The 26,704-nt window shown below is 40.7% G+C and overlaps 1 protein-coding gene across 20 annotated transcripts in view; it reads left to right on the top strand.

Moving 5' to 3' along the window:
* The first annotated feature begins 452 nt into the window (after window positions 1-452).
* The window catches only part of celf5a (cugbp, Elav-like family member 5a), a 362,637-nt gene continuing 336,385 nt past the window's right edge, over window positions 453-26,704 (top strand). For all 20 annotated transcript variants that reach the window (XM_038999337.1, XM_038999326.1, XM_038999335.1 and 17 more), the window contains exon 1: window positions 453-810. In XM_038999337.1, the coding sequence (XP_038855265.1) occupies window positions 453-810 (358 nt within the window). The remainder of the gene's footprint in view (window positions 811-26,704) is intronic.

The following is a 26,704-nucleotide window of genomic DNA, read 5'->3' as shown; positions in this document are numbered from 1 at the left end:
AAATGACACCCTATATAGATTCTACAGACCCTACTGAGTACTCCCAACAACACTTTTACATCTGCACAAATAATAGCTTTTTTTCACTATAAGCCCAATATTGTCAACATACCAGTCTGAACATTGTATTTTTCAATAGCAATCTTAAAATAAAGTTTTTAAAAACATATTACATTTTTTACCCATAAATTCCTTCTTGTATTTGGTTATAAGAACAATAAAAATTGATCAAAATGTTATATATTTTGAATGAGTTTTGCAATGTTTTGAAATGCGGGTGTTTATTTTGAAGGTTACCTCATTATCATAGAAAAGTGATGTCATCGTTAGTGCTGCTAACAGAATAGTATTGTGTGTTAGATAGAAGGTGAGCCTGGTTTCCAGCTGAGTGTTTGCTCTCTCTCAGTGCGTGTGTGTGTTGTCATTATTATCCAGTGTGCTCCCAGCTCAGAATGGCCAGATTCACTCAGACTGAAACAAGAAGGCAGCAGCAATCACAGCAGCCCCATCCCGCTCACACCAGCCTGGTTTTCACTGGACCTGGGGCACCACCTACCGAACAACCACTACTACTTATCCCTCACCAGCACCAGTACTCTCAGATCACATTTCCTAAACCCATGAACGGGTCAGAATCCATTTCCATTCATCCGGAGAGCGGCAATATGAAAGACCAAGATGCCATAAAGCTGTTTATCGGGCAAATACCGCGGAACTTAGAGGAAAAAGACCTGAAACCTCTGTTTGAACAGTTCGGGAAAATCCACGAACTGACAGTTCTAAAGGACCGATACACCGGCATGCACAAAGGTAACGTGTGCCCCCCCCCCCCCCCCCCCCCCATCCAATGGCATATAGCAAGGCCTAATACAATTAGCTGTATTTCGTTTGATTACAATATTACGTAGCGTTCAATTGCCAGTCTAATGGTTGGCGACTTTTGCATTGCGCACCAAATTATTATTTTTGTGTCTAACTCAACATTTAGCTCTCTAAATGATTGTAGAGAATTGTATGAATAATTATTGCATACTATTTTTCGTCAAACATGCATGATAACCTAGGCTACTTTTAATCATCGTGGTCTCATGTTCCCAAATATTCTAAGGTGGCCATGGGCATGCACATAGGGAGATTTCATAGTTGTAGGGGTCTCGCGCCGATTCTTAGCTTATATTATTGATTTCACGCATACACGTCCAAACGACTTGAGTGTTTACAGATTTCAAACGTGATAATATTTCATATAAATGTATCCAATGTATTTGTATTTTCATAACGCTCTCTCAGAACTGGGGCAGAGGCGCTTAAAAGGGATACATTTTTAAAGAGCCTCCCCTTGACTCTCCCATATTTTAGGTACAGGCAGCATCCTTTATTTATCCATATGCTTTCTGTAACATCCCACCATGTGCTGCTCAAGTAGCAGCTAAGCCCAGGACCAAATAAATTCGGTGCCAAAATGTACAAAATAGGGACGCAAGGACTGTCAAGAGATGACAAACGTTTACTGCGCGCAGCCAGCAGTGTTGCTGCTGCTATGGTGTGTTGCCATGTTGGGTTTATGGAGGTGGATGTAAATAAGCCACCGACAAAAATACAATGTTAAAGGGATAGTTTGGGATTTAGGCAACGATTTCCTTTATCTACTTCCCCATTGGCGGATGAACTCGTGGATACCATTTTTATCTATTTGCATTGAATATGAAGGAAGTTAGAGGTAGTTTTACTAGCGTTAGCACAATGGCTGGAAGTCTACAGGAACAGCTAGCGTGCTACAGTAGCAGTCATTGCACTAATGCTAGTTAGAAACTTCCTTCAAACTGCATTGCCAAAATCCCAAACTATCCCTTTGAAGATGCGCTATGCAGAAACTCTCCAACATTTCTTGTTGCTGAAATTCTAATAGTTCACCTAATTTCAGTTTATGTGACAAAACAAGCAAGTATAATGTAGAAAATTATTGTACCATCTAAATCGCTGTGAAATATATATTTGCATAACCAAAAATATTGTATTTTCAGCTGTTTGAAGATGGCGTACAAAACCGAACTTGTAAGACACAAAAACAAAACTTAATAGCACACATAGAACAGATCTACTGCTTCTTAGACTTGCTTTCAATGACAATGACAGATCTATAACACATTTCTATGTGAATTTGGTCTTGTCGCCCAAAGATTTACATATTGCAGCTTTAAGATTCAATGTTTGTTTTCTAATGCAGTCGGGGGAAGTCATGGAAGCCATTTAACTTCACAATGGAGATTATTTAACTACAGAATGGAGTAAAATAAAGGTTAAATAAAAAAAGAAACAATGAGAGTGAACAAGGTTGCCCTATTCATCATCGTCAGTGTAGGGCATTGTCCATCATCATCATCATCATCATCATCATCATCATCATCATCATCATCATCATCATCATCATCATCATCATCAAACTTCTTCATGGAAACTGTAGCCACCAATAACTAAGGCTTCTTGATGTTACAGTATTACAGAGGATCATTTAGCCTACATAGCATACTTCCATGGATTTAGTGTAAAACCAAAATGCTGTTCAGACACCAAGATCTAAAAAAATCTTTACAATGACACAATTGTGATTAATGATCAAATAAGGCTATAATAAGTTCAAATATGCACCATGTTAGTTGATGTTTCCATCAATGGGAATTGGGCCCCCGTTGCTGTCCATGGTCCTGACAGCCCAAATGCATTGAGCAGGAAAGGATATGGCAGAATCAGTTGACTTGTGACCAAATGAAAGCTCTGAGATAAAGGCTTTCCCTGCTTAGCAGATGAATGTCTATGTGACATTAAGAAATATTAACATCACAGGTAATCTTTTAAATGCCACTTCTGACACATTTTAACAGACACTCTTACCCAGAGCGAATTACAGGAGCAATTAGGATTAAGTGCCTAGCTCAAGGGCACATCGGCATATTTTTCACCTAGTCAGCTCAGGGATTCACACCAACAACCTTTCAGTTACTGGCCAAACGCTCTTAACCGCTAAGCTACCAGCAGCCACCTGGCATTATCATGCCATTATGTTCACTCATTTCTGCCATTCCAAATAGGCTACGATGAACATGAAGCATTTACATTTCTGAAAGTAAAAATATAATTATAGACATACAGCATTATGGACAATGTCTTGATGGGTGTACAACATTATCAACCCAAAATCACGTTTAACATTATCCACAGGTGAGATAAGGCTGGTCAAATTTAAATCACATTTGTAATTTCTGATGTCAAACTGTATCTGGTGTAAGTGATGAGCCACACCTAGAATATGTCCCTTCCAATGTGTCTCTGTTAATGAAGTGAAATAACTAGCCAGTAATCATTCAGCTCATGCTCTGCCAAATGTCTCTCTCACCTATGGTTGGTGATCAAAGGTCAGAGTTCAATAGCTAGAGAGGAGCCTAGTATGCCCCACACCTACATATGGCTATAATTCTGTGAGAGGTGTTTGTTTGTGTGTGTGTGCTTGTCCGTATAATAGAAGTATTTCTCAACCTCACACACTAGACAGTAGTTGTGTGTAATGTATAAAACGTTATTGCACTGCATTGCATAAGGATTGCAGTACGGTTCTGGTTCTCAACAAACTGTTGTGTTATAATTGAAGTCAGGCCCTGAATGGTGGCATGCGTATGGAATTTTATCAGCAGAATGTCTCTGTGTGTCAGAAAGATGATTCACTGATGAGTCTTGAATTGTACATTGACAAAAGTTGTGATATCAACAGCTAGTCTATAGTTTACAATGTACAGGTTCGATCTCTTTAATTTATTATCTTCATCAATTTGGCACATTTATCATGACATTTTACAAAGTTACTGTCAATTAAAACAAGTTCCTGAAAATGTTCTATGCTTTCAATAACAAGTATGTTTTGCATTTATTCTTAGTACTGTGGGTTTATGCCTTTCGTGCTGAAATACCCCTGTTAACTTTATGCCTTTGTTGTTTTATCATACGGAAGTGGCATAAGCATTTTACCTCAAACTAATTAGTCATGGAATATTCCTAAAGGTAAAACATTGCCTCTTAAATTAATCAATGTAAATTTATAGATTTAATTTGGAACATGGCCATTTATGTGGATTTTTTGGAAGTTATATATGAAAGTATTATATAACCAAGGCTACATTCTTGTTAGTGAATACTTACTTCCTCAAATATGACAAGCATCGTCTCTGCTATTATGTGATAATAAAATCTAATTTAATTACCTATCTCATCAACTAATTTAATGGATTAAATTACTCGTTCTCCAAACAATAATAAAAATGATTAGTACTCCTATTCAAGTAAATAATTTTAGAGGTCAGACCCAAAATATTAATGTCAAAGTCAATTTATGTTCTTATTCATTAATGTCAAATAGCCAGGGTTTAGTTGAATCAGTTTACTTGGAATGTAATAAATCCTGGCCACACAATTTCCAGTATGAAATCATCCTAGTACTAGTCCTCTGCACTTCACTGGTTTTTCTATTGTCAATGCTTAATAAACGAAAAAGGATTATGAATGTCATCTAATAGTATAATTGTTCCTCAAAATTACACACGCGAACGCACACGCATACGTGCACACGCACGCACGCACGCACGCACGCACACGCGCACACACACACACACACACACACACACACACACACACACACACACACACACACACACACACACACACACACACACACACACACACACACACACACACACACACACACACACACATTTTCCAGAGAAGCAAAATTGCATTAATCGAACCAAAATGGTCCTTACATATACTGAGTAGTTGTTGTGTGTCATATTTTGTCATTTTGATTGACATTATATTCGTAGTCTGTTGTTTTCCTTCCTTCCCTTCGACCGATTCTTTCTGTTAATCCATCAGGGAAAACAAGGAATTTGTTTGTGAAGCGTGATAATAATGCGTGGCTATAATAACTTGACTCGAGAGGATTAGCAAATGTGCATTGTCTGAAGCTTCAGTCTCTCGGGTGATCAGCTGCTAGTCTCCCTAAACAGTGGCTGCCTTCGCCAATTAAACATGCAGTCTAGTCTCCCTCTTCAAATGATTTATTCTGCCTGTACTGTCGATGGCCTGCCATTTATTGTCATCAAATTGGTATTAATAGGTCGACTATTTCCTGATGTTGGATTTATCACTCACAGTGAAAACGTCTCCCGTTGGTCTTAACCTTTCACGAGTATCAACCCCGTATCCGGGATCACCCCCCACCCCCCCCACACTGATTAGCATCGCTAGCATAGCTTCACAAGTAAATAGTAGCATCTAAATATCATTAAATCACAAGTCCAAGACACCAGATGAAAGATACAGATCTTGTGAATAAACCCATCATTTCTGTTTTTTTAAATGTTTTACAGGGAAGACACAATATGTAAATCTATTAGCTAACCACGTTAGCAAAATACACCATCTTTCTTTGTCCACCATTTTCTCTCTCCACCACTAGCTATCACCAATTCGGCTAAACTAAGATATTGATAGCAACAAACCAAGACAAAAACTCATCAGATGACAGTCTGATAACATATTTATGGTATAGGATAGGTGTTGTTAGAAAAAAGTGCATATTTCAGGTAGAAATCACAGTTTACAATTGCACCGACCATCACAAATCGACTAGAATTACTAGATAGAGCAACGTGTATGACCAATTTACTCATCATAAAACATTTCATAAAAATAGACAAAGCATAGCAATGGAAAGACACAGTTCTTGTGATTTCAGACCATATTTCAGATTTTCTAAGCGTTTTTCAGCGAAAACACAATAAATCGATAAGTTAGCATACCACATGTACAAACGTTAGTAGAGCATGAATTCAAGGCAAAGGGAGCTATAACGTTATCATCGCCAAAATATATTAATTTTTTCACTAACCTTCTCAGAATTCTTCCGATGACACTCCTGTAACATCATTTTACAACATACATATACAGTTTGTTCGAAAAGGTGCATATTTAGCCATACAAAACCGTGGTTACACAATAAAAATACTAGGAAATCAAGCCTCAATATGTCTGACGTCATCTATCAGAGTGATCTAGTTTAATTGAAAGCTAATCATATACTTGACTAAAAAATACAGGGTTGACAGGAATCGAAAGACAAATTAGTTCTTAATGCAACCGCTGACTTACATTTTTAAAATTATCCTTACTTTTCAATACAGGGTTCGCCAAGTGACGCGATAACAAACAAAATGGCGAAATATGCGTTTAAAATATTTCGACAGAACAACGATTTATCATATTAAATATTGCTTACTTTGAGCTGTTCTTCCATCAGATTCTTGGGCAATGTATTCTTTCTTGGGTTTAATCTTCTTTTGGTCGAAAGATGTCCTTTGTCCGTCTAAATGCCCGCTAACGTTCGACCGGGACCCCGAAATGTGCCCGGTGCTTCACATAGAAATGCATCAAAATCGCACTAAACGGATATAAATTGCTATAAAACGGTTTAAATTAACTACCTTATGATGTTTCTAAGTCCTATATCGAATTAAATTACAGACGGATACATTTTACGTTGATAACCGAGCCTTTGAAAATGGCATCCGGAGGTGTCTTCCTGCGTAAAGGCGAGCGTCGAAAGGGGGGCTACCCTCACTCCTTGGTCCTTTATAACCTCTGAGAGCTACGCAGAAGGCCCATTCCACTTCTCATTGGTTACTGACATCCAGGGGAAGGCGGGTGCAGTTCGTGTCGTTCCATAGGATAGACAGAGACTTTTAAAACTGATCTGAAATCAGAGCTTCGCTCTCAGACCTTTCACTGTCTGTCATGGATTTCGCTGTAGAAAGAGTTCTGGGTCACCCACAGACATCATTCCAACTTTGTATGAAACTAGAAAGTGTTTTCTATCCAATAGAATTAATAATATGCATATTGTACGAGCAAGAATTGAGTACTAGGCAGTTTAATTTGGAGACGACAAAATGCTAATTCGGAACAGCACCCCCTGTAGTCGCAAGAAGTTAATTAGGCTCCACTCACACAACAGGCTTTTAGTTTAATATTCATTTTTCTCTGTGTGTGTGAAGGCTACCTGAAGGTTGCAATTGTATTTTTCTTGATTTAGGTATGCTAGCAATTTAATGATTTGCGGACTCGCACATGAAAAGCACACAACGCCATTTTCAAATGTATTTTTCTGTGTTGTTCTGTGGCTAGTAAGAGGGTTATTGTTGCATAGGGGTGTCAATCTTAGCAGATTTGCTTTTGAATACAGATACAGGTTTAGCTGTGTCGACTGAAATACAAACACACACACACACTTGATGAGAGGAAGATGGGTGGCAGGAGTGATTCAGCATACTGGACAGGCAATACAAACATGTCTGCTCTCATCTGCCTGCTGAGTATCAATATTAAGCTAGTGTCGGGAGGATCATTGTGTTAATGCATTTATAAATGGACCAAAGATATTGCCGTAGACTCAAGCCAGTCAGAAGCACATTAAATCATAGGAATAATCTAATGAAATATTTATTCAAGTTAAAAAAAATTCTTCCCCACTCTGATGGATGGGCTCCACAGTGAGGGTAGTAGCCCAGCAATAATGGAGAGATGGAGGGAGGCAGATCCAAGCCACAGGGTGCTGTAAGAGCATATAGGCCCACCCAAATCAAATGGTATTAAAAAGAGACAAGACCAGTATCCCCACGGAGATTATGTAACTGTACCAGAGTGTTGACAAAAACAAATCTAGTAATCTTTCCAAAACTCTCATACAGTATGTGATTTAAAGGGATGCCCTTCTCCTCCATATTGAAGCTGCTCATATGGAAGGAGCTAAGGATCACGGCGCTGCGCCAAGGTATGACAGGAACCCCTCTGGGAAAACAGATGGGAGCAAATGTACTTACAGGTAATTGCCAAAATAAAGGAAACATTTGAGTAAATGAGGAATACAAAGTAAATTGAAAGCAGGTGCTTCCTCACAGGTGTAGTTCTTGAGTTAATTAAGCAATGAACATCCCATCATGCTTAGGATCATGTATAAAAATGCTGGTCAGGCCCAGTTGCCCATTTTTTGGCTACCATGGCTATGCCACAGCACAGAAACTGCTTTATAGAAATTCAGTAAATAACTTCTGTTGGCTGCCGGTGAATGCTCGATTCTAGTTCTTTGGGATTTCAGTGCTGGGTTTAATACTATTGATCGTAACATCCTTGCTGACCGGCCGGAGAAGTGGGTGGAAATCTCTGGCGTTTCCCTCGACGGGTTCAGGTCATATCTACACTACCACCCTTTGCCATGATGACAGCTTTCCACACTCTTGGCATCAAAGCAAAGCTGTAATCAAGGCAAAGGGTGGCTATTTGAAGAATTTCTAATATACTGTATATATATATTTTTTTAACACTTTTTTGGTTACTACAATATTCCATATATGTTATTTTGTAGTGTTGATGTCTTCACTATTATTCTGTGTGGATGAACCAGTGTCCTCTGTTTCTGTACAACCCTGTGTGGATGAACCAGTGAGAGCTGGTCAAACTTTTAGCTTTTTGCCATTCTCAGTGCAGGTGGTACATAAAGCCCTGAAATCCTTAGATCAAAGAAAGCCTGCAGGTCCTGATCTTTTGGATCCCTGCTTTTTAAATCTGGCAGCTGATTTCATAGCTGAATCACTTACATATCTGTTCAATCTAACCCTGGAATGTAATGAAATTCCAAAGATCTGGAAATCAGCATTTGTCCTACCACTTTTAAAAGGGGGAGATCCAACTCTTTTAAATAATTATAGGCCAATCTCAAAGCTGTCGCCCCTGGTGAAAATACTTGAAACCCTTGTAAGTGAACAGCTAAAAGAGTTTTTATTTACTAACTCTATTTTATCAATGTACCAATCGGGCTTCAGGAAGAAGCATAGCACAATTACAGCAGCCATGAAGGTTTTAAATGATATCACTGAAGCCCTTGACAAAAAACAGTACTGTGTCTCACTTTTTATTGATCTTTCTAAGGCTTTTGATACAGTTGATCATGCTATACTAAGGCAGAGATTGTTGAGTGTAGGTCTTTCGGAGCATGCAGTTGCATGGTTTGCTAACTATCTGTCTGATAGAACTCAGTGCACTCAATTTGATGGGCTTATGTCTGTTAAATTGTCTGTCCTTAATGGTGTGCCCCAAGGCTCTGTACTTGGTCCTCTCTTATTCACTATTTATAAAAATTATTTAGACAAAAATGTCCAAAATGCACAACTTCATTTTCATGCTGATGATACTGTTATTTACTGTTGTGCCTCGTCTCTTACAAAAGCTTTCCAGAACTTGCAGACTGCTTTTTATACTGTTCAACATACCTTGTGTCAATTGAAGCTTATACTCAATACTGACAAAACTAAACTAATGGTGTTTTCTAATGCAAGAAATAGACCTCTGAACCTTTCACCTATTACTACCTGTCAGGGCAAGGAGATTGAGGTTGTAACCTCATATAAATATCTTGGAATTTTAATTGATGACGGCCTCTCTTTTCAATTGCATATTCAACAACTTACAAAAAATTTAAGCTGAAATTGGGATTTTATTTTAGGAATAAGGCCTGTTTTTCTTTTGAAGCCTGAAGGAGGCTAGTATCAGCTACATTTATGCCTTTACTAGACTATGGGGATATTTTATATATGAATGCTTCCGCTCAGTGTTTGAGATCGATTGACACTCTTTACCATGGCGCTTTGAGATTTATTTTAAACTGCAAAACCCTTACGCACCACTGCACTTTGTATACCAGGGTTGGCTGGCCTTCTCTAGTCACTCGTAGGCTCAGTCACTGGTATACTTTTATTTACACAGCCATTTTGGGTTTACTACCTTTTTATTTGGGCATTTTTATTGTTCAGAAATGTGGTGGGTACTCTCTTCGTTCGCTGGACTTTATCCTGCTAACTGTTCCAAATGTCCGAACTGAATTTGGTAAAAGGGCTTTTATGTACTCTGCGCCATCGTCTTGGAACACCTTACAAAATACTTTTAAACTGGAAGAACTTGTCCCGATTGGTGTTTTTAAATCACTGATGAAGGATTTTGAGGCTGATTCCCTGACCTGTCAATGTTTTTAATTAGCTGTTTTTGATTTTGTTATACTCTTGTGAATTCAATGGTTTTTACTAGATTACTTGTAGTTTTTCATGTTGTCTGTCTGTCATTTTTGTAATGACTTGGTGCTGCCTATCTTGGCCAGGATGCTTTTTAAAAAGAGATTTTAAATCTCAATGAGCCCTTCCTGGTTAAATAAAGGTTAAATAAATAAAACAATGTAGAAAATAGTAAAAATAAAGAAAAACCCTTGAATGAGTAGGTGTTCTAAAACTTTTGACCGGTAGTGTATGTGGCATACGTTTCTCAGTGAGCATGGGTATTGTCCCCAGCACCTATTCACTATGGTGTCCCTCAGGGATCAAGTCTGGGCCCCGTCCTTTTCCCCCATGTACATACTTCCGCTTGGTGACATCATCCGCAATCATAACATTCAGTTTCATTGCTAGACGGATGACACACAGCTTTATTTACCAATCAGACCTATTAACCAAGCTAGTGTAGCTACCCATCAAAAATGTCTTGCTGACATAAAATGTTGGATGTCTGACCATTTTCTCCAGCTTAATGGTAACAATCAGAGGTTGTTTTATTTGGAACCCACCTTGCTATAACCCAGATTGTAAATAGCTTTGGTCATTTGTCCATCAATGTAAAGCCTAAGGCAACAAACCTTCGTCTTCTTTGACCCTGACCTAAAGATCAAGCTGCATGTAAAGAACGCTGTCCAGTCTTGCTTTTATCATCTAAGAAATATAGCTAAAGTCAAGTTAAACATGCTTTTACAGTGCATTCAGAAAGTATTCAGACCCCTTTACTTTTTCCACATGTTGTTACGTTAAAGCCTTATGCTAGAATTGATAAAAAATATATATTATAATCAATCTACACACAATACCCCATAATGACAAAGCAAAATCACATTTACAAAAATGACAAAGCAAAAGCAAATTTATAAAAAATAAAAACTGAAATATCACATTTACATAAGTATTCAGACCCTTTACTCAGTACTTTGTTGAAGCACCTTTGGAAGCGATTACAGCCTCGAATCTTCTTGGGTAAGACGCTACAAGCTTGACACACCTATATTTGGGGAGTTTCTCCCATTCTTCTCTGCAGATCCTCTCAAGCTCTGTCAGGTTGGATGGGGAGTGTTGCTGCACAGCTATTTTCAGGTTTCTCCAGAGATGTCGATCGGGTTCAAGTCTGGGCTTCCATCTGGCCACTCTACCATGAAGGCCTGATTGGTGGAGTGCTGCAGAGAAAGGTTCTGGAAGGTTCCCCCATCTCCACAGAGGAACTCTGGAGCTCTCTCAGAGTGACCATCAGGTTCTTGGTCACCTCCCTGACTAAGGCCTTTCTCCCCCGATTGCTCAGTTTGCCCGGGCGGGCCAGCTGTAGGAAGAGTCTTGGTGGTTCCAAACTTCTTCCATTTAAGAATGATGGAGACCACTATCTTCTTGGGGACCTTCAATGCTGCAGAAATGTTTTGGTACCCTTTCCCAGATCTGTGCCTCGACACAATCGTGTCTTGGAGCTCTATGGACAATTCTTTTGACCTCATGGCTTGGTTTTCGCTCTGACATACATTGTCAACTGTGGGACCTTATATAGACAGGTGTGTACCTTTCCAAATCATATTCAATCAATTGAATTTACCACAGGTGGACTCCAATCAAGTTGTGGAAAGATCTCAAGGATGATCAATGGAAACAGGATGCACCTGAGCTCAATTTCGAGTTTCATAGCAAAAGGTCTGAATACTGATGTAAATATGTTATTTCTGTTTTACATTTTTTATACATTTGCAAAAATTTCGAAAAAACAGTTTTTCTCTTTGTCATTATGGGGTATTGTGTGTAGATGAGGAACATTTTTATTTAATCCATGTTAGAATAAAGCTGTAACGTAACAAAATGTGGGAAAAGTGAAGGGGTCTGAATACTTTCCGAATGCACTGTAGGCCTTTCTCAGGATATCTAATAAGTCAATATCTGGAGGGAATCCAAAAATAATTTGTGCATGAAAGAAAAATATGGAGTTCATATTGAGCATATGCTGAAAATTCAGAAATGCATCAGAAATCGTCCTTATTTTCAGCATACCATAAAGCATATCAAGATCAGGATATGGACCTCGGCCAAGAGAGGCATATCTGGAATCAATCTAGCCTATTATCTTGAATGTGCTGAGAAAACACAGATATGCGATGTATACAGTCAGTATTTGTCAACATGAAGAGAGAAAATAGCATGTCTCTTATCTCAGGATATTGAATGAATACATGTCCGGCCATAGGAAATATGTGATATTCGGAGTAATCCCTATGTCAAAAAGACACATCTGGATTCAGAATTTGTCAGGATATGGTGCAAATCCACAAAACTCTAAATATGCATTGGAAATGCATGAATAGCTCTAGAATATCAAAAACGAGTGATGTTAATATATGTAGCCTTTTCACTCAGTGTTGTTGCTTTCAGAGGGTGCTTAGAGTAGGGACATGGGCAAATCTATGGGAAAACATGGACTGGCTTTTGAGACTTTGTCTGGTAGCCCTTCTAGTCCCAGCTACATGCATATGAAATTAATTGGGTTCCATTAACCTTGGTTGTGGGTGATTTCACAGTGGTGGTTTTGCAGCCGTTGTCTGGACTGGAGGTCACCATCAAGGATGTCTGCGGTATTAAGGCTTGGGTTGGATGACCATTTGTGTTAGCTTTTATTTTACACCCCCTATTCACAGTTTATTTTGTTTCGGGATGTGATTTGGTCACGGTGCCACAGAGTGGTGAAGAAAGCTCTTGAGTATGCTTCGTAATTTATACATTTGAGTTTGGGTCCATGTAGTAACAGCACAGAATGTTTTTGACAGTGACTTCACTGATTTTGTGGTAGCCTTCAGAAAGTATTCACACCCCTTGACTTTTTCCACATTTTGTTGTGTTACAGCCTGAATTTCAAATGGATTAAAATTGAGATTGTTTGTCACTGGCTTACACAATTACCCATAATGTCAAAATGGAATTATGTTTTTCAAAATTTTTACAAAATAATTACAAATAAAAGCTGAAATGTCTGGAGTCAATAAGTATTCAACCCCTTTGTATGGCAAGCCTAAATAAGTTCAGGAGTAAAAATGTGCTTAACAAATCACATAATAAGTTGCATGGACTCTGTGTGTAATAATAGTGTTTAACATGATTTTTTAAATCACTATCTCATCTCTGTATCCCACACATACAATTATCTGTAAGGTCCCTCAGTCGGGCACAGATTCAACTACAAAGACCAGAGAAAACATCCCTGGTCTTTGGGGTTGAATCTGTGTTTGAAAATCACTGCTCAATTGAGGGACCTTAAAGATAATTGTATGTGTGGGGTACAGAGAAAATCTCGCCAAACACTATTATTACACGCAGAGTGATGAGCCCATGCAACTTATTATGTGACTTGTTAAGCACATTTTTACTCCTGAACTTATTTAGGCTTGCCATGACAAAGGGGTTGAATACTTATTGACTCAAGACATTTCAGCTTTAATTTGTAAAAATTTACAAAAACATAATTCCATTTTGACATTATGGGTAATTGTGTAGGCCAGTGACAAACAATCTAAAAGTAATCCATTTTAAATTCAGGCTGTAACATAACAAAATGTGGAAAAAGGCACTGTATCTTACTATTATAACACAAACTGTGCAACTTGAATAATTTGTCAGTAAATAAGAAATGAAGAATGTATTTTTCTTATTTATTTAACCTTTATTTAACCAGGAAATCCTTTTATTTAAAAATCTCTATTTCAAGGGAGACCTTGCATGAGTCGCTTTTAATTAATTAATGCTTTATTGTTCGCTTTGTTTGGCTAAGCATGACAGCAAAGTAAGATGAAGATACATTTCCAAAGATGAAATGATTTAGGTCACTAAAATACATGCAATAATAACTAGTGAGCTAGTTCAAAATGTTTTCATCTGCTGACTTCTCTCTTTAAAAGACATAGATGGTAGTGTGGTAAAGGTACAGCACCTTCTCACCCATACCCAAAGGCCACCTTTATTCCACTGTGCTAAGTAGGAGGATAGAGGCCTATCTACACTGAGTGTAAAAATAAATAGGAACACCTTCCTAATGTTGAGTTGCATCCTGTTATGCCCTTACAACAGCCTCAATTCGTCGGGGCATTGACTCTACAAGGTGTCAAAAGCATTCCACAGGGATACTGGCCCATGCTGACTCCAGTGCTTCCCACAGTTGTGTCAAGTTCTTTACACACTGAAACCGGTGTGCCTAGCACCTACTACCATACTCCGTTCAAGGGCACTTAAATATTTTGTCTTGCCCGTTCAATGGCACACATACACAATCCATGTCTCAATTGAGACATCATAGCTTTCACCTGGATTCACCTGCTCAGTCTCTATCGTGTTCCTAATGTTTTGTACACTCAGTGTATTTTGGATGGTGCTTCTTAAAGGACTGCCATATCCTGCAGAGCAGAGTACTACGGGAGAAAGCGGGCAAGGAGAAAGGAGGAGAGTGAGAGTGATGATTTTTCTGTGAGAAATGCTCTCTGCTCTTTAATGTTGTGTTCGAGCTTGGCCAGGCACCGACTCATTTTTAGAAGCTGGGAAAATAAAATAACAACATTATGGAGATTTTAATGTAGTATTTTTTTTAAATAATCCCTCTCCATTTTGGAACGCTTCAGGAGAAGTCATGTGATAAAGCCTCTTTGGTCCAAGCTGTAGAAAATAATAAGATGCCTGTTATTTGTCTTTTTCCCAGTGTTGAACCCGCTGACGCCCTGTTTTAGTAAAAACAATGAGAGATTAGTCAAGCCATCCCAGCTCTTAGAATGCCAAATGACAGTAGTGATGAGGCCTTGATGCAGGCCCAGAGACGTGTGTAGAGTGGCCAGTATCAGTCAGGCAGACATGACAGAAAGGGATGGGAGGGAGCACAGCCACACGTATTGGATGCAGACAGACAGAGAAGGGGACAGAAGACAAGTGACAGATGGACACATGGGCAGGAACAATGGATTAGTGGAGTGAGAAAGATGAAGTGATTGTCAGAGCAGCAGAAACAAAGTGTTGCTTCGATCCTAAGGTGTTGTGTTTAGAGTGACAGCTGGGGCCAAGGAGTAGTCTTCAGACAGGCTATCTACTCTGGAGGGCCTGGGGATCTAAACAAAGGGATTTAAGGTGCAGAGAGCAAGTTTAGCAGATATATAACATAATCATCCCCAAGCTGTTGATTCAACACAAACACACCAGCAATACCAGTAATGCTACTACTTACAGTATAATACTTTTACTACTTATAGTATTACTGCTCCTACTACTAGGCTATTATAACTATTTATACCACTACTACTCCTAATGCAGATACTATTGCCAAACTAGTAATACTGCAACTACTTTGCACTACTACTTCTACCACTACTACTGCTACCACTTCTACTACCACTACCACTACCACACTTATTTCATGATAATGAAGGTAAGAATGCTACTGATAAATATACTGTCCTGAATAACTAATGAAAAAATGTACATTAAAACAATAAAGACATGCATGATGATGGAAATTGTCTAAGAATATATTGGGTCCGTGAGGGACATGTGGACATGCACGCTGCTCAGCATGGTTATAAATAGAAATCTGTGGTATTTCCGAAAATAGGTTAAGCTGCCATCGCTGCGCTGCTGGCATGACATCACTGATTGCCTGCCAGCCTCCCCCTAAAGACTGCTCCTATACTGGGGAGGGGGGAAAGCTGCTGTAGCCCACTGTGTGGATGTCTCTCCTCCTCTCCCCCAGCTTTGTTCTTATTTCCTCATCACTCCATCCAATGGAGGACTGGTAATGCTCTAAACGCTCCTCTGCCAGATAGTGCTCTGATATCTGCTTCACTGATTTCTGCTCTCGTAAAAGCCTGGGTTTTCTGCACGTTAACACTAGAAGCTTATTACCTAAAATGGATCAATTGAAAATGTGGGTTCACAGCTCCAATCCAGATCTGTTGGTCATTACTGAGACGTGGTTAAGGAAGAGTGTTTTGAATACTGATGTTAACCTTTCTGGTTATAACCTTTTTCGGCAAGACAGATCTTCCAAAGGTGGGGGAGTGGCAATCTTTACCAAGGATCACCTTCAGTGCTCGGTTGTCTCCACCAAGTCTGTCCCCAAACAATTTGATTTGCTGGTTTTAAACATTAAACTTTCAAATAGCTCTTTGTTGATTGTTGCTGGGTGCTATCGTCCTCCATCAGCACCGGCCTGTACCCTACCTGCCCTAAGCTCTCTCCTGGCCCCTTACACTAAGTCTGAATTTGTCCTGCTCAGTGACCTAAACTGGGCCATGCTTAAACCACCTGACCAAGTCCTAAAGCAATGGGACACCCTAAATCTTTCTCAGATTATTACCAATCCCACAAGGTATGACTCCAAGCATCCTCGATGTTATCCTCACAAATAATCATGATAGGTATCAGTCTGGTGTTTTCTGTAATGACCTTAGTGATCACTGTTTTACAACCTGTGTTCGTAATGGCTGCTCTGTCCTGATTTGTCATAGACGCTTGCTAAAAAACTTTCATGAGCAAGCCTTCCTTCATGAACTGGCCTCTGTAAAATGGTATAGAATCAGCTTGATCCCCTCTGTCGAAGACGTGTGGACCTTCTTTTTAGATTTTTGTCAGTGGTATTGTTAACACACACGCCCCCATAAAGAAAATGAGAATTAAAAACAGGTTAAGCCCCTGGTTCGACCGTGATCTTGCAGAGTTACTCCACCTCAAGAATTGCATTTGGCGAAAGGCTCGGTACACGGAAACTCAGGCTGACTGGCTCTCGTTCAGGCAAATGAGAAATAAGTGCACTCAGGATATCCGGAAGGCCAAAGTTAGTTACTTTAAGAAGCAGTTCTCTCTCTATGGGTCTAACCCCAAGAAGTTCTGGAAAACGGTTAAAGACCTAGAGAATAAACCCTCCTCCTCACAGCTGCCCATGTCCCTTAAAGTATTTTTCACCTGCCCCACTACTAAGTTTCTCCCTGCAGGCAGTGACTTAGTCTGAGGTGCTAAAGGAGCTCCTTAAACTTGACCCCAAAACACCATCTGGGTCAGATGGTTTACACCCTTTCTTCTTTAAGGTTGCTGCCCCTATCATCGCCAAGCCTATCTCTGACCTTTTTAACCTGTCTCTCTTTTCTGGGGAGGTTCCCATTGCATGGAAGGCAGCCACGGTTCGTCCTTTATTTAAAGGGGGAGATCAAGCCAATCCTAACTGTTATAGGCGTATTTCTATTTTGCCCTGTTTATCAAAAATATTGGATAAACTTGTCAATAATCAACTGACTGGCTTTCTTGATGACTATGGTATTCTCTTGGGTATGCAATCTGGTTTCTGCTCAGGTTATGGATGTGTCACTGCAACCTTAAAGGTTCTCAATAATGTCATCATTGCCCTTGATTTTAAGCAATGTTGTGCTGTTATTGTTATTGACTTGGCCAAAGCTTTTGATATGGTAGACCATTCCATTCTTGTGGGCCGGCTAAGGAGTATTGGTATCTCTGAGGGGACTTTGGCCTGGTTTGCTAACTACCTCTCTCAAAGATTGCAGTGTATAAAGTCAGAAAATCTGCTGTCTAGGCCACTGCCTGTCACCAAGGGAGTACCCCAAGGCTCGATCCTAGGCCCCACCCTTTTCTCAATTTACATCAACAACATAGCTCAGGCAGTAGGAAGCTCTCTCATCCATTTATATGCAGATGATACAGTCTTATACGCAGCTGGCCCCTCCCCAGATTTTATGTTAAATGCTCTACGACAAAGCTTTCTTAGTGTTCTTACAAGCTTTCTCTACCCTTAACCTTGTTCTGAACTCCTCCAAAACAAAGGTCATGTGGTTTGGTAAGAACAATTCCCCTCTCCTCACAGGTGTGAATACTACCTCTGAGGGTTTAGAGCTTGAGGTAATCACCTCATACAAGTACTTGGGAGTATGGCTAGACGGTACACTGTCCTTCTCTCAGAACATATCAAAGATGCAGGCTAAAGTTAAATCTAGACTTGGTTTCTTCTATCGTAATCGCTCCTCTTTCACCCCAGCTGCCAAACTAACCGTGATTCAGATGACCATCCTTCCCATGCTAGATTACAGAGACATAATGTATAGATCGGCAAGTAAGGGTGCTCTCGAGCAGCTAGATAATCTTTACCATTCGGCCATCAGATTTGCCACCAATGCTCCTTATAGGACACATCACTGGACTGGTCATCTCTGTATACCCGTCGCAAGACCCACTGGTTGATGCTTATTTATAAAACCCTCTTAGGCCTAACTGAGATATCTGAGATATCTACTGCAGCCCTCATCCTCCACATACAACATCTGTTCTGCCAGTGACATTCTGTTAAAGGTCCCCAAAGCACACACATCCCTGGGTCGCTCCTTTTTGCAGTTTGCTGCAGCTAGCGACTGGAATGAGCTACAACAAACACTCAAACTGGTCAGCTTTATCTCAATCTCTTCATTCAAAGACTCAATCATGGACACTCTTACTGACAGTTGTGGCTGCTTTGTGTGATGTATTATTGTCTCTACCTTCTTGCCCTTTGTGCTGTTGTCTGTGCCCAATAACGTTTGTACCATGTTTTGTGCTACCTACTGTCACGTTGTATAGGAGACAGGCGCAGGAATACGATATTTTTTATTTTTTATTTCTCTAGCCAAAATAGCGTACGTCATGAATATGACGGGAATGAAGCCCAAAACAAACACGTGTATATATACATATAACACAGGGCTGTAACCCAAACAAAGAGTGAGGTGTAAACCTTTAAATATTACACGGGACGAGACCCTTAATAACAACGCACACTAACACGGTAACACGCAAGCTGATGCAACAGAGCACAGGTGCTCACAAGACCAGCGGGCATGGAACAATAACCAACAAGGACAATGGGGAACTTAGGGCACATATGTACCCATACTAATCAGGGGGAATGGGAACCAGCTGTGCGTAATGAGACAAGACAGTCCGGGGTTGGTGGTAATGATCCAGTTCAGTGACACCTAGAAGGCCGGGGACGTGGACCTCCAGAGCTGGTGAATGGAATGAGCAGCAGTGCCGGGGGGAATCCGTGACAACGTCCATGTTGTGTTGCTACCATGTTGTTGTTATGTTGTGTTGCTACCATGCTGTGTTGTCATGTGTTGCTGCCTTGCTATGTTGTTGTCTTAGGTCTCTCTTTATGTAGTGTTGTGTTGTCTCTCTTGTCGTGATGTGTGTTTTGTCCTATATTTATATATATCATATATATATATATTTTTTTAAATCCCAGCCCCCGTCCCCCGCAGGAGGCCTTTTGCCTTTTGGTAGGCCGTCATTGTAAATAAGAATTTGTTCTTAACTGGCTTGCCTAGTTAAATAAAGGTTAATAAAAATAAATAAAATAAACGATAGGTAGGCCTCCTGGACCATCATGTTGTCAATGGCTTGGTGCAGAATGTAGTAGTGTTAGAGATGCCTCACTTCAGTGTTTGAAGTAGGGTATCAACATTTGCAGAAGGTGCAGATGTATATGACATACAGTATAGTGTCTCCATGCAGTGTAGAAACAATAACTGTAGCAGATGGTTTTTAAAGGCCTTAGATTAATAAGGACCCATGACTTTGAGTTTTTTCACTGCGATGATGATGTACTTCTTATAGTAATTTCCAAAATGGCTGCGTTCCCATTTTGCCTACTCATAGTGATAACGATGGCTTGGAAAAAATATTTAGCCTGTATGTTTGGCAGATTCTTGTCTCCACAACCTTTAGAGTTTGTAGCTCTTTAACTGATGCACTAAGAAGGTTCTCTCTCGTTCACCGTGCCACATTTTTGGAAGCGTAACGCTGGCCACAGTCTTTACCAGGAAATACATCTATACAATGAACACGGCGGTGGCACCTGCTCATTTGCAAGACCACCTGTGTTAATGATCATTATCATTCCACTTCAGTCCAGTGGTGAGAGGAAGAAAAGGCTCAGGGAGAGAGAAACAAATCTGTAATTTTTGGCATGAAGCATGTAATTGACAATCTGTGTGTATTTGAGAAATGTGCTTTGTGCCTCAAAGCACAAAATTGCTATTCCAAAAACAGGAGCATACTGCAAGGTTTATTTGTTAGAGCCTGTTAAGTATGGAATCTGGAAATGTGCAATTAGTGTTTTTTCCAAATGCCGCCTGAATGGGCACTGTGAAATAAAGTGCAGTGTTTGCATGGATGGAGATGGGTGGGTGGCTTTTTTCATCTCATCCCTCTCTTTATCACTCCATCCTGCGCCAGCCTTGGAGCTTTGAAGCTCCATCTTTAAAGACACCTTTCAATTTGTAAAATCAAAGGACCTCAAAAGCAGTTCTGTCTCTCAGACCTAGTCAGTTTGGAACTGCCAATCTTTGACTGTGAATTTACTGTGATCAACTGATCTGACTCTAGGTTCAAACTCTGCTGCTTTTTTAAACAGGTCCTGGATATCATATCAACAATGCCAATGTGGCTAACTAACAGAGAACTCCATTTTTGCTTTTATCCTATAGTATTTTCCAGGTGTAGTACACTCTTATAGAAAAACGTGCTATCTAGAACCTAAGTAGAGTTATTCGGCTGTCCCCGTAGGAGAACCCTTTAAAGAACCCTTTTTTGGTTCCAAGTAGAACCCTTTTGGTTCCAGGTACAACTATTTTGGGTTCCATGTAGAACCCTTACCACAGAGGGTACTACATGGAACCTAAAAGGTTACTACCTGGAACCACAATGGGTTCTACCTGGAACCAAATAGGGTTATCCTATGGGGACAGACGAAGAATCCTTTTGAAAACCTTTTTTCTAAGAGTGTATAGCCTATGCAGTATATATGGTGGGGGCATGTTAGTGTTTTTCCAGGGGGCTGCTGTAGAACAGGAAAAGGAAGAGATGCTAACCTTGACCGGGGCTAACCAAAAACGTCTAATTGATTTCCCTGTAAACCCCTGAGTTGTGGGCTAAGGGGGGACTTGGCAGGTAAACTCCCATTGCCCTCCATCTGATGAGTCTAAACCATGTTCCTCTGTCAGTCCACCCGCGCCTTCTGCCCCGCACCACTGTGAACATACACAGTATTTACTGCACCCTGAAACCCCATCAATTAATGCCGTCAATTTAGCTTCTTCATCAGGGATGCAGACCACTGGATGTATTTATACTGCTGGCTTGGCACTGGCAGAGACCATTCAGTCAGTCCACACATACAGGACAGCTACATCCACTGTAGGTGCCAACTCCCCACCACAGTATTGACCCTAGAAGACTGTACAATAGTGTTGTATTATAGTTAGTGGTGTGTCCAAGATAACCTTCAACCTTATCACCAACTACAAAATAGACTACCGTGGTATCACTTGTGAATTTGTCAAGGCCTATTTCTCATCCCCTTTTCTGTATTGATCCCTCAAACACAGTCTTTCAGAACGAATCATTAGGTTTAACAGCGTTCCTCACCCTCATTATGCACACCGGCCGAGAGGACAGGTCTAGGACTGTTGCGGCGACGGTATGAGTCATGACTGCAGTCAAATTCCACGTGACCGTTGAGTCACGGTAATCTCCTCATATGCACTCTGGACATGTGTTGGTAGTACCCAACTTGCTAATGATCATCAGGTTCTAATGGCCTGGTACTCAGGGCTCTATTGTCCCTCCATCAGGTCCTAATGGCCTGGTACTCAGGGCTCTATTGTCCATCCATCAGGTCCTAATGGCCTGGTACTCAGGGCTCTATTGTCCATCCATCAGGTCCTAATGGCCTGGTACTCAGGGCTCTATTGTCCATCCATCAGGTCCTAATGGCCTGGTACTCAGGGCTCTATTGTCCATCCATCAGGTCCTGATGACCTGGTACTCAGGGCTCTATTGTCCATCCATCAGGTCCTAATGGCCTGGTACTCAGGGCTCTACTGTCCCTCAAACCACTCTGACATCAATGCAAATACAATCCAAAATCACATCAAACACGTATCATCAAAACAGTATCATAATTTTAAAACTCACCTCAATAGATCAATTTGAAGAAAGAAGTTCAACAACAAGTTGAAAGTGAGTGTAAAACATGGTCGTTGTGACTGTTGTTTCAAAGCCAAACAGAATGAAATGGACAACGTTTTCTACGGTGATGATTCATTCAAGACACCCATACTACTAGAGCTTATAAATAAGCATAGGCCCATATATGAGTCCAAGCCTGAAAAAACCCTGAATAAAAATAATTATTGTGCCGTTATACAATACATAGCCTAATAGCCTACTGTGTATTACCCAACTAAAGATTTAAGATGTCTTTGGTACATAATTGGTGTATTGGTTCATTGATTGTGCAGGGCGGCTTACGGAGTTAGCCTACAATTAAAGTGAATTTGATTTTGAATAGCCTAGTAATAGGGCATTTATTTTATGTTTTCATAATGAATAGGCTGACACATTACCTTTAGCTACAGAATATCTCACCACCGGGAGTTTCCATCTCCTCTCTCTCCTTCATTCTTTTCTTAAGCGCGCAGAGAGAGGGGCTGTCAATAGTGAAATATGTTAAGTTGTGAAAACTATCAATGTTTCTGAACATATTTCACTTGGTTTCCCAAATGAAGCACTGGGTAGCTGCAGGAACAGGATTGGAGAGCCCATGGCATACAGCGTTTGGGCAAAATGTCATCTTTCGCACAGCAAGAGGCTGCATTCTCCTCAAACTGTGTTTGATGTGTGGATGGAAATATGTGTTCTTATAAGCCCAGGCATTTCTATATGCAATCCCGTGTGAAAGCAGAGTTTTGATGGTTACCACTAAAAACAGGAGGATCCCAGCTGCTACTATATTTATAAAACCGGAGTAGCCTACCCTGCATGATTGAAAAATGAACCACCGGGAAGCGACCTCCATTCACTATTCTAGTGCATACGGATGACATGTCTTTTTTTCCCCTGTCCCTGTTCCTGTTCCTGTCCCTGTTCCTGTTCCTGTTCCTGTTCCTGTCCCTGTTCCTGTTCCTGTTCCTGTTCCTGTCCCTGTTCCTGTTCCTGTCCCTGTCCCTGTCCCTGTTCCTGTTCCTGTCCCTGTTCCTGTTCCTGTTCCTGTTCCTGTCCCTGTTCCTGTCCCTGTCCCTGTCCCTGTCCCTGTCCCTGTCCCTGTCCCTGTCCCTGTCCCTGTCCCTGTCCCTGTCCCTGTCCCTGTCCCTGTCCCTGTCCCTGTCCCTGTCCCTGTCCCTGTCCATTTGATAATGGACCATTCTAAATAGAAACTCATTTTAGATATTAGTAAAGACAAGATTCAATTGAGAATAGTCTGACGTGTGAATATATGATCACTTTTTTATTTACAATGATGGCCTACCCCGGTCAAACCCTCCCCTAACCCGGATGGCGCTGTGCCAATTGTGCGCTCCCCCCTATGGGACTCCCGATCACAGCTGGTTGTGATACAGCCGGGGATCGAACCCGGGTCTGTAGTGATACTTCTAGCATTGTGATGCAGTGCCTTACATGGAACCCAAACCGGCTGCGCGTGTGCGTCATCGTGCGCCATCGTGCGCTATCGTGCATAAATTTATTTTGTCCCCCCACACCAAACGCGATCACGACACGCAGGTTAAAATATCAAAACAAACTCTGAACCAATGACATTAATTTGGGGACAGGTCGAAAAGCATTAAACATGTATGGCAATTTAGCTAGTTAGCTTGCACTTGCTAGCTAACGTTAATTTGTCCTATTTAGCTAGCTTGCTGTTGCTAGCTAATTTGTCCCGGGATATAAACATTGAGTTGTTATTTTACCTGAAATGCACAAGGTCTTCTACTCTGACAATTAATCCACACATAAAACGGCCAACTGAATCGTTTCCAGTCATCTCTCCTCCTTCCAGGCTTTTTCATCTTTGAACTTATATGGTGATTGGCATCTAAACTTTTACCACGACAACCGGCAAAACATTTAGTCTTTCAATCACCCACATGGGTATAACCAATGAGGAAATGGCACGTGGGTATGTGCTTCTATAAACCAATGAGGAGATGGGAGAGGCAGGACTTTCAGCGCGATCTGCATCAGAAATAGAAAGCAGTTCTATTTTAGGCCTTGGCATCCAGACGCTCGTTGGCGCGCGTGAGCAGTGTGGGTGCAATAATTGAATAACATGGATTTATACATTTATTTTGCGACGCTCGCGCACGCGACGTGTCCGGTCTGGTCAGCATGTAGACCGCTGCGCCACTCAGGATCCTTATAGTCACATGTAGGCCATACATGTTTTTATTTCTTAGACATTCCAAGGTTTGTATCATTCACAACTAAAGTTGCCAAACAACTCTAAATCTAGCTATAGTACTTGTTTCAAATTATCACTTTTATGCTCAACAAAGCCACTTCATATGCACACTCGCATAAATATCCTTTCTATTTTATTCAGCTAAGTTCAAATATGTTCTTCTTACTATAAAATAATCGAATATAAAATAATGTCACGGGACTTATAAGCAATCTTGTCAGCTAAATGAACAAGCCTACAGCCTATATCATGGAGCATAGTCAGATAACATACAGTAGACCAACTCATATTCTGTTCTTCTGAAATACCTTTCCTTCATATCATGTTTCTTTAAACCTGCCTAAAATAAATAATGGATTTGCTGTGATGGTGTATATTATTAGACTGTATTAAACTGTAGATGTTCCAAAGGCACATCAGAGGCTTGTATGTGTGGAGGCCTGGAGATGCTAAACATGTTTATATTAATTAACGGTCAATTACTGTGATTCCGGCAGTCATTTGCATGACAAGAACCGTCTGACAAAATGTCATGACCACCACAGCCCTAGCCAAGACCCTCACTGTACACACACTGTACACACACAAAATCTTTACTGTACACACACACACAAACAATTGCACAGAAACACACAACTGTTTTGGTCCAGAAAGACATGTTATGTGTTCTTCAGGATATATTTTCTATGGATCTGTGACTGTATATGTCATGCTCAAGGGCTGTTGTCTATGATAAGTGAGTACAATAACAAATCAATGGCCTGGGTCTCCTTCACCAGGGGTCACAGTGGACTCCAGTGTCCAGACTCCAGGCCATTTTAGCTCCATGAATAGCAGGAAGCATCTCAATAGTCTTGAGTGTTTTTCCTGTCCTTGTCTCACCTGACCTTCATTTGTACTGACATGGGAATAAAGGTGAAAGCAATATGGTGCCTGCCAAGTTGCCTGCCTTTACTTATCCAGGTCTTTCATATTAGAGCAGATGGAAGATAAAGAGACAAGGAGAGGAAGCATCTTGAGACTATTGAAATGCATCTGAAGGCCTACCATTTATAGTGCAGGAGGGTGCACTGTCAGAGGATGGAGGCCCAGCCGCATGCAGCTCCCTTTAAGGTGCCTGACTTAATTAAGGTTTACAGGTTATGCTAGAGTTCTGCTTATATTACAGCACTCATTACAAGGTAATTAGGCTGGGGCAGGGAAAATATTGTTGTCGGAACAATGAGTGAGAGCACTTTGGAAAGTACCCCCACCTCTTCCCTTTTGTTCTCTCTGAGCAGTGGCTGGGTGGTTGGCTGTTGATATGTTCCAAACTCTAGCAGCCTACTAAGGCCGTGTCTTGTCTTGGGAATGGGGCAGATTGCTAGGAACCTCTCAAGAGGAATGCTAATAACTAATAACACACAAACAATTATATGTCTTATGTCTTTATTGAACACACCGTGTAACATTCACTGTGTAGGGTGGAAAAAGTATGTGATCCCTTGGATTGAATAACTGGTTGCCCCTCCTTTGGCAGCAATAACCTCAACCAAATGTTTTTGAGAATCTGATCTGCACAACGGTCAGGAGGAATTTTGGACCATTCATCTTTACAAACCTGTTTCAGTTCTGCAATATTCTTAGGATGTCTGGGGTGAACTGCTCTCGAGGTCATGCCACAGTATTTTAAATCAGGTTGAGGTCAGGACTCTGACTGGGCCACTCCTGAAGGCATATTTTATTCTGAAGAAGCCATTCTGTTGATTTACTTCTGTGTTTTGGGTCATTGTCCTGTTGCATCACCCAACTTCTGTTGAGCTTCAATTGGCGGACAGATAGCCTTACATTCTCCTGCAAAATGTCTTGATAAACTTGGGAATTCATTTTTCCGTCAATGATAGCAAGCTGTCCAGGCCCTGAGGCAGCAAAGCAGCCCCAAACCATGATGCTCCCTCCACCATACTTTACAGTTGGGATGAGGTTTTGATGTTGGTGTGCTGTGCATTTTTTTCTCTGCACATAGTGTTGTGTGTTCCTTCCGAACACCTCAACTTTAGTTTAATCTGTCCACAGAATATTTTGCCAGAAGCGCTGTGGAACATCCAGGTGCTCTTTTGCGAACTTCAGACGTGCAGCAATGTTTTTTTTGGACAGCAGTGGCTTCTTCCATGGTGTCCTCTCATGAACACCATTCTTGTTTAGTGTTTTACGTATTGTACAATCATCAACAGAGATGTTAGCATGTTCCAGAGAT

The sequence above is a fragment of the Salvelinus namaycush genome, chromosome 8 (assembly GCF_016432855.1).
Source record: "Salvelinus namaycush isolate Seneca chromosome 8, SaNama_1.0, whole genome shotgun sequence".
Classification (NCBI taxonomy): domain Eukaryota; kingdom Metazoa; phylum Chordata; class Actinopteri; order Salmoniformes; family Salmonidae; genus Salvelinus; species Salvelinus namaycush.
This window is presented reverse-complemented; position numbering and strand designations above follow the sequence as displayed.